General features: G+C 39.8%; 1 protein-coding gene across 2 annotated transcripts in view; it reads right to left on the bottom strand.

The window, feature by feature from the left end:
* Positions 1-2,166, bottom strand: part of ca16b (carbonic anhydrase XVI b) — a 93,655-nt gene extending 91,489 nt beyond the window's left edge. For both annotated transcript variants that reach the window (XM_076156537.1, XM_076156536.1), the window contains exon 1: positions 1,518-2,166. In XM_076156537.1, the coding sequence (XP_076012652.1) occupies positions 1,518-1,602 (85 nt within the window). In that variant the 5' untranslated portion in view covers positions 1,603-2,166. The remainder of the gene's footprint in view (positions 1-1,517) is intronic.
* Between the last annotated feature and the right edge of the window lie 13,327 nt (positions 2,167-15,493).

The following is a 15,493-nucleotide window of genomic DNA, read 5'->3' on the forward strand; positions in this document are numbered from 1 at the left end:
GGGGATGATTAATGCCACATAGGGGTGTTCAATCTCGGTGACATCAATACTCTTAAGATGATTTATCAGGTATGCATGCTGAGTCTAACTGGAGGCATGCTGTCTCCAGTCACCGCCTCAAATGCAACAGCAGATGATTTGATTTCTAGGATTTTCATCATCTGTGATTTTTTTTTTTTTTTTAAGTAAAATGCAAACTGAATGCCAAAACATATGGTTTACTGATTATTAGAGTCCAATACAACCCCAATATGTATATCTGATAATTGTGTATTCTTTAAAGACACACTTTTTGTAACATTCCCTCAGACTTTTAATGTGTTAGGTTATGTTTTAAATGGAAATGACAAACCAGGTTACCAGGACAAACACAAAATGAATTATTTATTTAAACTATACAGATACACATACAGAAAATGAAAGCTACAAACTATGCATGCATCACTGTTTTGGTTTCTATGCTGATAATGACATATTGTTGATAAGCAATTACTGATAATTCCCAATAATTATCCACTTGCAGTATGAGGCTGTTGCTACTGATAATTGTGCAGTAGATATCACCGTCTCCATTGACGGATATAAGAATGGAGTTAGTGAATTATTGGGGTACAAACTCATGTCAGCTGTGGCTTTTTGTAGACTTATAAACATCTTGAATTGCTATTTTTCAGTATTGATGCATATACTTATCAAGACCTACAGCATATCTGAGCTCTGATCATGGCTGGCTGGTAGATGTGATTGACTGCTGATGCTTTATTCCACACGGTCATATAGCTAATAAGTGAATCATCACATACACACACATACGGCGTATAAGGGAAACATGATCTGCAGTGTGTGTGTGTTCTATACGCTGTTCGTGCACATCTACATACGTAAACTCTATATTTCCCCTTCTTTCTTTGAAACTACATTTCTGCTCCTGTGGCACCAATCGTTCCTCATACTTGCACATCCATCTACGAGCCAACAGCGCTGACTATCGCCCTCATCTTCCTCCCTACCTACGCACAACAGCGAGAAGACACACACACACACACACACTACACCAAGTATAGAACTACAGCAATTCTAAAAAACACCGATTTTAAAACAATCCACAAACACTAAGCTACGGGCTAAACAAACAACGCAAATAGTGAAATTCCGTGGGAGACAAGAGTGTGTAACAAAGTGCTATGAGTAAGCAAATACCGTAAGTGCCGAATAATGTTATAGAATTCATCAAGATTGACACACTATGCAGGATGTTGCACGTTTAACCAATAAGGTGACTTGTAGGAGCACAATCGGACTGGTGTGAACGGTTTGCGCCATCCACCAGCTGACTAATCAATAACATGCACAACAATCACACTGAGGCTAAACGTGACTGTGTTAGCCCGGGCTAAGAAAAAAAGATGTCACATTACCCGGGAAAATGTCGCTTTTTCCTGCAATACAAACAAATAAACACACCAATCTCACCATGTGTACTCTTATTAGGGTGAATAAATGATGGAAATACTTACCGGGGTGACAGTGTGTGTGTTTGAGCAAGGTTAAAAACACGAAGGATAAAATCCAGCAGTAACTCGGTTCCCGTATTCTCCGCATGTCAGAATACTCACGGAGAGCAACAAGAAGGCAACGGGTGACAAAGTTTTTCGGTCTTTCCTCTCCTTAAAAAATCACATACACTCGATCGCGGCTGAAATCAAGTTGACACACAAGCCACGACGGCAGCGCATCAAAGTACGTTTGCGGATATCGAGAGTGGCTCTTTAAAAGACAATTTATTCGCCTCCGGTCCGGGCTGAGGCATTTGCTTCGAGGAATAAAGCGATACGCAGGCTACAGCTGTGCGAAAACACTTCACGATCTGTGGGACTCCGCCGTGCATGTAGCGGGCTTCAAGATAGCGACATTCCCGAAGTGTGGAAGGGTCAATCGGCGATCAATCGCTCTCTTTAACTACAGGTAAAGTGATCGAATTATATTGATTACACGTGGTCATTATTAAGTGATTATCCGCGGCGTCAGCGTGGCGAAAGGTTAGTGCAGAATCGGAAGAAAGTGGTGCTGGAAACGTCCCATTCTTCCATCCAGGAAGTAGACTAGCGGTCAGGCGTGCACGGATTTGTGGCTGCTGGTCCCTGTCGGACAGCCTGCGCGCACAGAGCCTGCATGGGGCGGGAGCAGCGCAGGGAAAGGGGGGCGGTTCTTGGATCCGCTGAATGCAAAATGACTGAGAATGAACATGGGGCTGGTCTCTGTCTATGACAAGGAGCCTCCACAAATCAATACCCTACACCTCAAACGGAGCAGAGTGCCGCGTCCCAGGCGGGAGTCTGGAGCCTCCGTTTCAGATGTTGCACCAAAAAAAAGAAGAAGAAGAAAAATAAAACACGAGCAAATGCTGCTTGAATGGCGTCTCTGTAGCCGAGGGCACGTTGTGTTAACACGCAGACGTAATCACTCATAAAAATTCAGTGAGAGCCCATCACCTCACCTCGCTTTTTGGCTGTGTAACTTCCCTCCCAGGTCCATTATTAAAATGACCCTCCTGTGGTGATGTCCCTTTGCCTCCTGCTGGCAGAGCTGTGAATGGAATACTTTAGCAGTAATCATCACCTGGATTATCATCGCGTAGAAGTGTGTACTGATTGGAGAGTTTTGTATCCACCGGTGACAGTCCCCGAGGTAAATGTGTAGTCAGTGGGGTTCTTGCAGAACCATCCAGCTGGACATTTAATTTGAGGAATCTGATTAAATTTCTCATTTAATTACACAGTTCTCTGCAGGGCCATTGAGGACAGTCACAAGGGCCCTTTGCTTTTAATGTGGGCCATCTGCTTCCTCTCCAAAATGCCTACCTTTCAAAGCCTTCTCAGCCTCGTGGGCATCCTCGCACGATTCTCCAGGCAGCACTTACTCTATATGCACAGCACGACACATATTGTTATCGACAATATTCCAGACATGAATGTATTCTGACTGACCAACATGATCAGAACTTTGCCAACACTTTTTTCTGAAATTGTTCTCTGCTTTGTCTGGAATCAGGATTGTTCACACTGTTGCACATACAGAACCCCAAGACCCAAGTTCCCCTTGCGTTGACCCCTCTGTAATGCATGTGTGTGTGTGTGTGTGTAAGAGGGGCACACAAGACAAATTTCAGATTGCGGTGTTCGCATGTGATTTGACCTAATAAAGTTTCTTCTTCTTCTTCTTCCTCTTAATCCTACCAGAGACTCTGGTCCAGCACTGACCCAGCAATGACCTTCAGGTGAGGAAGGGAAAGATAAGAAGACCAAAAAAAAGATAGCTAGACAAGGCAACCTTTAACTCATGATAGATAGATAGACAGATAGAAATTCAAAGAATATGATAAGCAAAATTCCATATTAGTATCATTTCCCCTGTGAGTCATTTTCATATAAATAAAGCAAAACTTCCAATAAAGGGTGTCTTCTCAGTACTACTGTGTCAGCATCGGATCACTATCTTGCAGTGGGAAGTACTGCATATTGAATTCATCCAACCTGTAATTCAGAAAACTAATCCTTGAGCATTGATCAATGTAAAGTTGATGCAGGGAAATACTAAAATAAACAGTCAGGGTGACATTTCTAGTCAGAGGCCATTCGGCTGCGATCTACTTTGTGTGAACTTGTGGTTCTGTCTAGGCGTCTCGGGGGAATACATAATACAGTCATAAATTATTCCTGTTTAGATTCTGATGAATCCATAGATAGCAGTACTTGTAAATTGCAGGGCTCTGAGTGATGAAGTCTCAATCACATATGTGTTTAATCTCAGTTTGACTTCCAATTATCAAAATCAATACTTTGTGTGTATGTCATAAGTCAAGACCTGCCATTTATTTTAGGCGCCATAGCAGCTTGCCTTGGTATGTCGTGCGTTTTGATGAAGGGATTATGCTTTTATTACTTTATATAACACATTCTTCATTATAACTTTACTGAGTACTATTAAAAACAAGATGCAGCCGGTTACATCACATGATGTTTAGAGAGCTATTCATCAGATGTACGTTTGTACTTAAAGACTAATTCTGTGGTTGCGTCGCTTCTCCTGCTGTAATTACATTTTCTCCTGAACAGTAATAATTATCAGCCTAAATATTATTATTTTTCCATGTGCAGTGCGATGTATCTTTATGAAAAATAACAATTGTGAATACATTATAAGTAATAGGCACCCTAGTGACATTAATGCTATCCACAATGCAAATGTGAATATCAATATAACAGATATTTTTGAAGTGCAAATTAAAACAGTGGTATGATGGTATTCAGAAACCATATGTTTCTCAGAAACATCAGGCACTTTACATTTTCCTCACCTTCTGAAATTCATTCAGAGCCGTGAACAAAGACTGCAGCCATGGCTGACAAACTAATTTTCATTGTTCTGCTCTCAAAATTATCCAGCAGAGGCAGTCAATGCCTCAAAGAAGCTTAAAGCATTCGTCTTTGCACTTTCTCTTGCAAGACTATTCACAGTTTCTTTGTGTGCTGTTATATTTGACACCATAATCTTTTTACCCATTGGGAGTAGAGACCCTAAAGGCATCCTAACAATTTCTCTGACAGCTAAATTATGTTTCGGATTGAAAAAGCTGAGAAATATATATGATTCATGCAGGTCCACCAGTGACACCAGCATTGCACCCATAGGCATCTTCTCTCTCTTTGCCCTTAAGTGGCTTGAGAATCACATTTATATTATTACTTCAAACACTTTCCACATGTTGACAGTGGGTACATAATGTACGACTGTGTGCATCAATTATGTAATGTAATTCAGGCTATGACCATATATAATTTATTTGATTCTCAATCTCCTACATTATTGACTCATAAGCTATTTTTACCATTGTTACTCTCCCCAAATAGTTTTATCTTTTGTTCCACCATTGTGCGTCATGTTTTTGTGAGACCTTCGATAAGATCAGACCTCTTTTACATGTCGCATTAAAGGAGGATTTCTCTGTCGATCCAATGTTGGGGCTTACATTTACAGCTTGAATGCAAGTAGATTGTCATTACGTGGATTCTCTCTGGATTGTGACCAGATATCAGTAAGCACATCGTCATTCTATCAATGCCTGTGTTTCCTCCTATGAGATAACCAATACGTTTTTTGTGGGGGCCGTCCACGTGCAGATACCCGAAGTCCCAATTCAAAACATAGTAACTTCATTAATCAGTGTATTTACATGCGCTTAAAAACTGTGATCACACTGCAAATAAGACAATACATTTATTAAGATCTACATTATGAGATTGTAAACTGTAATCATCTGAGTCTACCGCCTCCACTTGCTTTTCTTCAATGCCTCATACAGTGATTACACCGCCTTGTGTACATTCATCTCATCCATATATACGGCTTTTCTAACACGTTTGTCTTTAATCACTGTAAAGACAATAACAATACATATGTACTCTTACTGAGTACATGTGAACATACTGAATGGAACATACTGGAGGGAAGATAGGATGGGCTGAAAGGATTTTGTTATTTTACAAGTAATTTGCAGCTGGCTATTTGTGGCTGTTTGGATTGTATCTTGACAGCTGTGTGTTTGAACACATTTACAACTTTACGTCTTTGCATATCTGAACAACATACCCGGACACAAACTGCATTTTAATGCAAGGTGTAAATGCAGCGTGGAACTGCGAAGAAGGGTGCAAAGACGTACAGACTGCTCCAATAGCAGCTCTAACATAAAGGAAATCCAATGTCAAAGAGCTGCACTGTATATTGGATTCATACTACAAACCACAATCTTCTTGTCCAGTTCTCTTACAATAGACTAATGTAGCAAACAGTGAAAACCTGCTGACTTACATAAACTGACTTTACCTGCTTTTAACACAAGGTTACACTTATGTAGGTTAGGATTTTCCTCTGGTAGAAATACATTGTAATAAATGGATTCCTTCTCTTGGTTAACAACAGGTTTCGTTCATGGGCCCCTCTCACCCTCACAGGTGTTTTCCATTATTCTGCCTTTCCAGATCTTCTCTTCCGACTGAAGCTGGGTGGAGCTGAGCCCAACAATTTGCTGCGGTCAACAAACTACATGTACTAGTAAGAGTGATAATGTTGCCCCTCCTTAACAGGTGCATTAAAAATAACAGGAGAGTCGGGGAGATGTCAATAAATCACAAGCTGTGTCCCAGTTCCAGACTACATACGATTCCTAAGTAGGTATGTAGGCATGTTCCCATTGGTGACCAACTCTCATAAACCCAAGGACATTAGTATGCGCAGACTAAATTGGCTGGACTGCAAGGTGTTTTGTTGATGTATGCTATTTTCTCACAATGGGATTTAAAATGAAATGAAGGAGCTACGCACAAGTGGGGAGGGAAAAAATAAAAATAAATTGAAAAACATCTTGAAAAACAAAACAGAAATCTTTGCACTTTCTCATCAGTTGGGAAATACTTATGTTGCAGTGTGATGATTTACTGCCAACTCACTGCAATGCAAAGGTATCATAGAGAGAACATGGGAGTACACACAGTAAGCAGTATAGTATAAGTATGACATTAAGACACTGTACTGTAAATGCCCTAACAGTCCGGTAACAGTGAATTCCTCATTACAATCTGAATAAAATGCTGCAAAAATGATCAAATCAGATCTACCCACAAGAGCAGAAGCTGACAAGCGTTTGATATATCAAGTGAAGGGATGTATTTGAGTGCACGTTTAAGCCCATTAACTAAGCTCACATATTATTCTTGACATTACCCCCAACCCTGGCTTCTGTTCATCTTTCAACAGTGTGAAAATCGAGCCGCAGAGGTGTGAAACTTTCTGGAGAGAGTAAATCCATCACAGGGAACATCATGTATGCTTTTATCTTCATCAAAGTTCTGTTAGTATAACTACAGCGGGAAGCCTTGACTGAAACGTGATTCAAAAGGGTTTGGCTGCGTGATACATTCGTGTGCTGCTGGGGAAAATCTGAAATCGGATATTTGGACATTAAGCTGCCAAGCATAATTGCTTTCATAAACTCTGTTGTAAAGAAGTTGCCAAGACAGTCAATAAGCAAACACAGATGATGTGGAAAGGATAATGAGAATTTTCACAAGTTTGCAAAAGCCAATATTCAAGGCCAGCTTTTGGAAGTGTTCATTCACCGATTCTCTTAGGAATTTAAAGAATCAGAAATTAACCTTTGACATTTTTATGACAAAACATGTTTTTTACTGCAGCATTACTGGATAAACTGCTGCTTTTCGTTCCTTCTATTCTTCTCGGTCTGAATGCTTGCTTACACTCTCATTCAGTGTTGAAATAAAATGCAACAAAAAAATAAGTTAACTTAAGAATCTTATTATCCACCCTGATCTCAGTAAGTTTCTTTTAAATAATTCTTTACCTTTAATCAAAGCACGCCAGGATTGCTCTGCCTCAAGTTGTTTCATGTTTTGCAGATCTCTTAATTAATTCATCAAAGTGATACTCTAGGTGAATGTAAGAGCACAATGCCTCTGCTAAAATGAAAAATGCTGTTGTTGTTTCAAATGTGATGGTGCAGGGATCATGAGGGAAGTGTAGACATGTTTGTTAGAGAGGAAGAGTGAGTGAAAGAAAAGGAGCGGGTCAGAGAGAGAGAGAGAGAGAGAGAGAGAGAGAGAGAGAGAGAGAGAGAGAGAGAGAGAGACAGAGAGAGAGAGAGAGAGAGAGAGCGAGAGTTATGACTTGGATGATTTGAGGTTGTAGTAGTTACTATTTGAAGCCAGTAGAGGGTGTCTGCAAAATTCATGTTGCCATTAATCACTGCAGTTGTTCGAGCCACCAAGGACCATGAGTGAAAGTCCTGGGGGAGACAGTAGATTCATTTGTCAAAGAGGGAGTCTGAATCCCATCAAGTATTTGGATGGATGGTTCAATAGCTGAGAAATATGGAATATATATTCCCAGTATCAGTATACTTAAATGTCATATAGAAGCCAAAATCATGTTCATTTGTTGGCGAAGCGTTTGGGGCCTTGCTCAGCCCGGTTGTGCTGTTATCTCTCTCACTCTCTCACTCTCTCTCTCACTTTGGCACGACTAGCATCCAGATACAAAGAAAACGCGCACAAGAATCAGCGGGTCTTGCAGATCAATTTCCATTTCACTTCCAACAACTCGTGCCCATTTACAAGTTACAGAGGATCGGCGAAATTTCTTGCCATTTATCAAATGATGCAAAACTGCTCGAGAACTCTGAGAGGGAACAACAAAAAACTCTTAGAACTGCCTGGCAAATTTGCATATGAAGTAAGGACGCTTTCTTCTAAGTGTGTACAAAAATGGAGTCTCTCCAACGCTTATTTGAAGTGGTGTAAACGTCCACCACAAAATAGCTGCATAGAAGCATTGTGCTCTATGAGAAAATAACACAATCATTTGTATTCATCTTTTTTCCTCCTCCAGTCACGTTCTCTAACTTCTCTGCTTTGACTACCTCTCCGATACTTCTCCAGTGCCGACAATAACATGGTCTGTGGCTGGTTAATGTTGGACATCCAACCCAATCAATGCAGGTTAGGGTTTCATCAGTACGCCTGGTCTCTACTGTTTCTAAAATAGATTAGGTAGTTGGCTCATTGCTAAATTAATGGATGCGTTTATGCCCTTGCTTTGATTGAAAAGAGAAACAACAATCCACCAAGTCCCCTCCTGTAGAAAGTCATTAAAATTAAGACACCTCTGACATTGGTTCATCAGTGATTCAGACCTCACTGCTTCCGTCTCCGTCCTGGCACTGGCTGGCATCTTTTTAGGCACAGTGTGGTTGCTGGAGCTGGCAGATGTTTGGACACATGGCCACACAGCGCTGTACAAAATAAGCTGTCACAGTAATGTTTGCTGATAAAATCAGCTTGTCAGCATCATTGAAGAGAGCCGCAGCCTGTGAGTTGTACATCTTCTCGTACCATGACGCGAGCATGGCACGATATGCCACATTAGCGCGGACAACAGATCTGTGTTAAGCCTTTTGTGTTGAACAGCCGTGCACATTAATTTTGAAGATGCTGAGAGCCACATTGTGTTTAAATACCTCCAGGAACATCACATTGTCTCACTTCTGTCACAACAGATTCCTTCAATTAGTCTCCTTTCAAACTTAACACTAAAGGAAATTAGTCTTCATTTTCTGATATCTTATTGAATCCCAGCAGCAAACACATTCACCATTTATAGCACAACTAATTGAATCGTTGCAGAATTTCATTATAACAAAAACGAACAAATGTTTTAACCTTTGGAACAGCTAGTGACACATTCCATTTCCCCAAATTTCTCTGTCCTTTTCCTTGAATTAAATTGAAGACACCGGGGTCACGTCCTTCTATTTCCAGTGGATTTGGATGAACCTTAGTAGGACAAGGAAAGAAGAGAATCTCGTTTCTCGTGAAAATGCTCCTCTGTTTAATAATGTCAGCCTTCATCTATACTCTCATTTCAGTTCTTTGACTGCCTTTGATGTCTAGAATTACAGTTCATTACTCAAGGACACACACCCAGTCTGAGACTCACCCAGGAGAGGAGACGAATAGAATTGAGAATGAGAAGTTGCTTCCACAGGCATGGATGAAAGTGCCATAACATTACTAATATCTGTAAAGGTATGCAACTGTATGCAAACCCGATAATGAAATGTAATGTATGCAAAACTGCATGATGAATATTTCACCAGTCTGCTTATTTTAAAAATCTCTGCGCAAGTGTGAAAAGTCACTAGCCAGAGTCTGAATACAGCATGAGCGAGTGTGTGGCAACAGCAGCCAATTAGTGCTGCTGGGCAGGTGCCTGGAGTTCCATTTATGAAACGCAATTATGAAAAGTGAAGTTGTGCAGATGAACAAAAGCATTTCTACTGGGAGATGTCTCACAGTCGCTGTCTCCTTACTGAAAGAGAAGACAGCAAATTTGGCAAAAACTACAACTCCACACGCATAATGTGAAAGTATCTTATGTGTGTGTTGACCTAGACACTCACGATTCCCAGCAGTGGCTGTGTCATTATTCTCAAAATGATGGAACAATCTATCTTTCCTCTGCCCTGTAGATTTACATAAAAATAACTTAATTTCACATTCAGATCTGCATCTCCTTAGCACTTAAAATCCTACAGAATAATGAACATTATTTCAGATTATTTGGTAAGTGATGTCTTCTTCTGTATCTACATGTATTTGTTACCTCTAATTTTTATCATCTATGTTTCCGGTTCCAAGCACTCGTATCATTCGAAAAAAGATAATAAATGAATACATAATGATAAAAATGTGATGCTGTGCGTGTATCAGTACAGTTATAAGCAGTATAAATTGACTAAGATTCAATTTAACAGTTTTCGCCTTCTGTTTCTCGAAATTAATTGTATTGAGATGTGGAATCTTTTATTTATAAGGGAGATGTGATCAAAACAGCAGCCACACATTCTCAAGGGACACAATGGAAAAGAAATGTAAGGTTTGTGTTGACTGTTACATCTTAAATTCACTGCTGCTATTACAGCTCAAATTAGCTTTACGTTAGAGAGTATAATGTGCTGCTTTGTTTTGAGAACAGTAAAAATGCAGCACATTAAATATAAATGTTTGCCTTGTGAAGAAAGATATGTATAAACTATGCCACAGCTGAGAGGCTCTTATGCGCATTTCTGCTGGAATCCATAAATGCGTTTTTAATGTCCCTTTTTTCCCTGTTGGATGAAGACGACGATGATGACGTTCCCTCCTAGACTCACTGGGTCAGGACTTGTGTTGCTGTTTCTTCTAGATGTTGGATGCACATCTTTCCATTGTTACAGTTCTATTAGATTCCTCCACATATGCGGTGGGAAGTTGGTTTGAAATCTTGTTGTGCTTCCAGTGCAATATCACCTGGATCCAAGGCAGAGAAATCTAATGTAGGCAAAAGATAGCATGATAAATCCATGCTGTCAGATATGAGATTACTGCATGCTGAGATATTATAAGGGAAATGTGATATTACATTGGAGATGGAAGGAGAGAAAAATCCATTTTTTCCATCAATGTATAGAAAAAAAGTGTGCTGGTTTTCTGCATCGTCAGCATTATCACCATCTTGTCCTTATGAAACAGCTCCTCTCTTTATCACTTATAACTGAGACCGTCTATGGTGGCCTCGTTGTGACATATAACAAATCATGCCTATAATGAAATAATTTTAATAAAAGGACCTGCTGAACTGTAATTAAAGAAATAATGAAAATAATTTCAAAATATTTTAAGTAATAGTTTTTAGGTATATATAAAAGTTTTTTATTTCAGAGAAATTGAAACACGATACAGTAACTTGAATAATGTCAAAGTCATATATGAGTAAACAATGTCAGGGGATAAATGGAATGTAAATGAATGACACATCTGATCAAATAAAGGAAAATTAATCTATGAATGTATGAAATGTAATGGATTGCATGTTTGATCTTTATGAAATCACCTCTTTACATTTGTGAGGCATGAGTACATAATGATGGGCAACAATGAAGGCTGATATTGATAATTCTGAAATATTTTGTAATCCATGTCTCCATTTGCAATGAATCCTCCAAAGCTCTATTCAGCAACCCCACACCCCCCCACATACACACACACACACACACACACACACACACACACACACACACACAAACACACACACACACATACACACACGGACCCTGAATCACTGCTGGATTGATTCGTGCTGAAGATGATTTTCTGAGCTACTCGTCTGTGTAGTGGCTCATATCCAGCACATGCTTTGTTTTACGTCCCGGAGAAAAGATGGATCCAAATCAAGGGGAGAGAAATGGAGGCATCCTTTACCTGGAAGCAGGATTCTGGCTTCAATCAGATTGAACTACGTTATTGTAACCACAGAGAAAGTCTGAAAATAAATCAAGCGTTATTGTGTGGAGGAGATTCTCGTCCCATGAGAGAGGAGTCGGCTCAAAAACACGCTCAAGGATTTCAAAGTAAAAAAAGAGTGTGCTGTAGTTTTCAATGGCAATAAAAAGAACACTCTGCACATTTGTTGAGAAATTAAACACAACTGTTTAGCTGTCATGATGTCTAGCATTTGTATATTCAGTTGTCAGGAAAAATGTGGGAGTAGAGATTTTATATATGTGATGAAACCCAGAAAGACAACAGGCTTCTTTTAAATGTCTGATGATGTTCTTCAGTTCTTTTCAGAGGAGGAATAGTGCTTTGAACTTCTGAAGAACACTGATGCACATGTCTATTAAATCAAGGCTTTATCCTGCAGATATGTGACATATAGGCCCTCCTATGGAAGAGAGACGCAATATAAACGAGTGTGATGGCAGCCCTGACAGTCGACAAAACAATACACTTCATTTTATCGACCGCCCTCCCTTTGCAATAATTGTGGAGTCTATGATAAAAATGCATCAGATGCGTCTCCCTGTCCTCAGCAGAACGGCACTCTGGGGACAGCATTTAGACCTTTATGAGAGCTAATGACCCATGGCTTTTAGAGTCTCACAACCATCAGCATAATTAGGTCCAACGTCTGTGCTCAACCTTTCATTTATGTGCCCTTGAAAGCAAAAATAGCGAGCGATATTGACAAATGGTGATGTTCAGGTGATGCTGCCAGCAAAGTTCCTCCAACACACCAATTTAAGTTCCTGTGTTTTGTCGGTGAAATACTAGAAACATTGTGACTCATGTTTTCCCACATGGTGGGTTGGTCTTGTTCCAAGTATTGGTTAGACCAATGTCTCCTTCTTGTGCTGCGGCACACTTCTATTCCAATGACACCTAAAACATAAAACAAACACAATCACACCTGCACACATATATTTATCGCTTCATCAAAAACCTTGTACGGAAATGGTATCCCGGCTGGAAAAGATTATAAACACTTATTAAGCTTCTGGTCAACTGCTCTCAGTCAGTATTTTAACTGCCTGGTCTCTTTCTTTAGCCACATTCAACCAGAAGGTGTCCAATGTCTGGTCACTGAACTTCAATTTTAACCCTTGATCCTGTCTCAGTTCAATGAGTAGCTCCTGTACATGCAGTGGGACGTTACTAACCATATCCTGGGCAGCAGAGCTGAAAGGATCACAGACACAGTTTTCTAAGGATCCTGAAGGAAAATAAGTATATATACAGTATAAATATATATGTAGAAGTTTGAATACGAATCCACACAATTTATCTGCATTTGTGAGAACATTCTTTCCAAATTTTCCTGAGACAACTTATTTCACCTCATGGTAGAAAGAAAAAAGGTTTTTTCCCTCATCCATCTGTTTTCCACCCTTTATCTTGGGTCCAAGCTACAGAGGCAACAGTAAGGAGAGTAGCCCAGATGTTCCACTCCCTGGCCACATTCTCCGGCTCTTCCTGGGGGAAGCCAGGCTGTTCCAGCCCAGATGGGACACATAATCCCTTGCACCATATCCTGAATCTGCACCTTGCTCTCCTCTCAGTTGGACTTCCTCCCTATAGGAAGGCGTCCAGAGAAGACGCCCAAAACATCTCAACTGACTCCAAAGTAACGCAGCAACGGTTCTCTTATCTGAATATGTGACCCAGAATATTTAAATAACTGAGGAGCAAGCAATCTAATAGCTGTGTCGCTGCTTATGTGCAACATAAACAATAATTTAACCTTCAGCCTTTCCGGCTTCTTGTTTTCTGCCCAATCCCCCAGGGATTCTCTGTTGTCGGATTTTATCTCTCTTTGTATTATCTTCTTGATCCACCACCTCCAAATTTTGTGGAAATCATTAGCCAACATTTGCCCCCGCCCCGCTGAGATTGTTTTACTACTTTTGCATAAATTAACATATTTAGCTTAAGACACCATATCTTGCAAAGTTAAGAAATTGCTTCTACAAATCACCCCTGGATTTGCTCCTGCGTCCAGATCCACACCGAGCCTCTGTGGTCCACACACTACACCCCCAACTAGTTTTGTCAAAATTGAGATGAACAAACAAAATTAGATACAAATGATAAAATAAACAAAAACATGCAGGTGAAAGCACAGGAAACACAGGAACTGACATGAATTAATTAACAAGCCTCACTACCAGTTAATTACCTCTCTGTTGTGATGTCATTTACTGACATTATTTGCTCTGCCTCTACTGATGCACAATATGTTAGTTTCTCCTCCCTGTCTGTGTGTGATCTAAATTCATAGGTGCAATGCTGAATTATTAATACAATCCTCTGTGGGAAGTTATCCCCCTCAAGCAGGAAGCAGGATGTAAGTGTATACAGTAACAATTAACACCTTATCTGGGAGCTGCAAAGTGTTTGGAAATGAAATCATTTACAATGATTGTTTTCCCTTTTTGTATTAGAAGCTGCTATAAATGTTACTAACCCACATGCTTTTGTATGAAACAATAAGTAACCAGGTGTAACACTAAGTGTAAGGTTACATGGCACACCAGCATTATACAATAAATGAATCTCTGCTTTATCAAATGTAAGTTTACAGATTCCTGCAGAAGATTTATTCAAGGATTCAGCATTAAAACACATGTTTCTCTTGCATGAAGTGAAAAGCATCAGGCATAAAGCCTGAATGCTTGATTTCAGTTCTAAATAACATTTGTTTTTTGTAAATTAGAGTTATTGAACTTAAATTTGCCTATTTAAGTAGTGAGCTTTCTACTGGAAAGATACAGCAGAGATGGGACAACATGTAGCAAAATTCATTAAAACTAACCAAATTTATGTATTTATTCAAATGGAATATCACAATTTGTAAAGGGGATTGACATCAATGTGTAAAATGACTTCAGAGTATCTGCAGTGTTACTAACCAGATGACAGACAGCATTTTGTTTGAAGAGAAAAACCCCATAAAACCTCATGCATTTAAAATTAAATAACATTTTTCAGTCAAATCCATAACAAACAGAAAGCAGATATGCAAAGCGAATTAATCATCCTGCAACGGACGAAGATGGCTTTATATAACTTCTGCTTTTCCAAACTTCTTGTTAGTTTTGAAGACTGAAGACAAACGCTTTCACGACTGCTGAGCTCCATTCAGCTCTGTCAAATTAAGGACCGTGGGAGGTGACATCATTTCATTCGCCTGCAGCGAGTTCAAAGCCGGACTCAGATGCTGACAGATATTCATAATAACAGAGCCCAAACTGAAACGAACTCCCCAAAACTGTAATGAGAAGAATACTGCCTTTCCCTTGTTAAATGTAACAATCAGGATAGAGGTGAAACTATAACTTTAGAATTCCAACAGTTTAGTAGACAACCATTCACATCTTCATTTCACGCCTCAGATCTGCGCTGGAAATTATTATGGCAATCACACTCACATTCAGGCACTTTGATATGCATTGCGAAGCGGCACTGACATCACTTGCAGTGATTATTCCGTTGTGGGGATTGACATAAATGGATTTGGAAACAATCAGTGCACGGAAGCAGGA

This window comes from Genypterus blacodes, unplaced genomic scaffold (assembly GCF_046128005.1).
Source record: "Genypterus blacodes isolate CSIRO-AG114 ecotype Tasmania unplaced genomic scaffold, CSIRO-AGI_Gbla_v1 ptg000070l_1, whole genome shotgun sequence".
In the NCBI taxonomy this organism is placed as follows: Eukaryota; Metazoa; Chordata; class Actinopteri; order Ophidiiformes; family Ophidiidae; genus Genypterus; species Genypterus blacodes.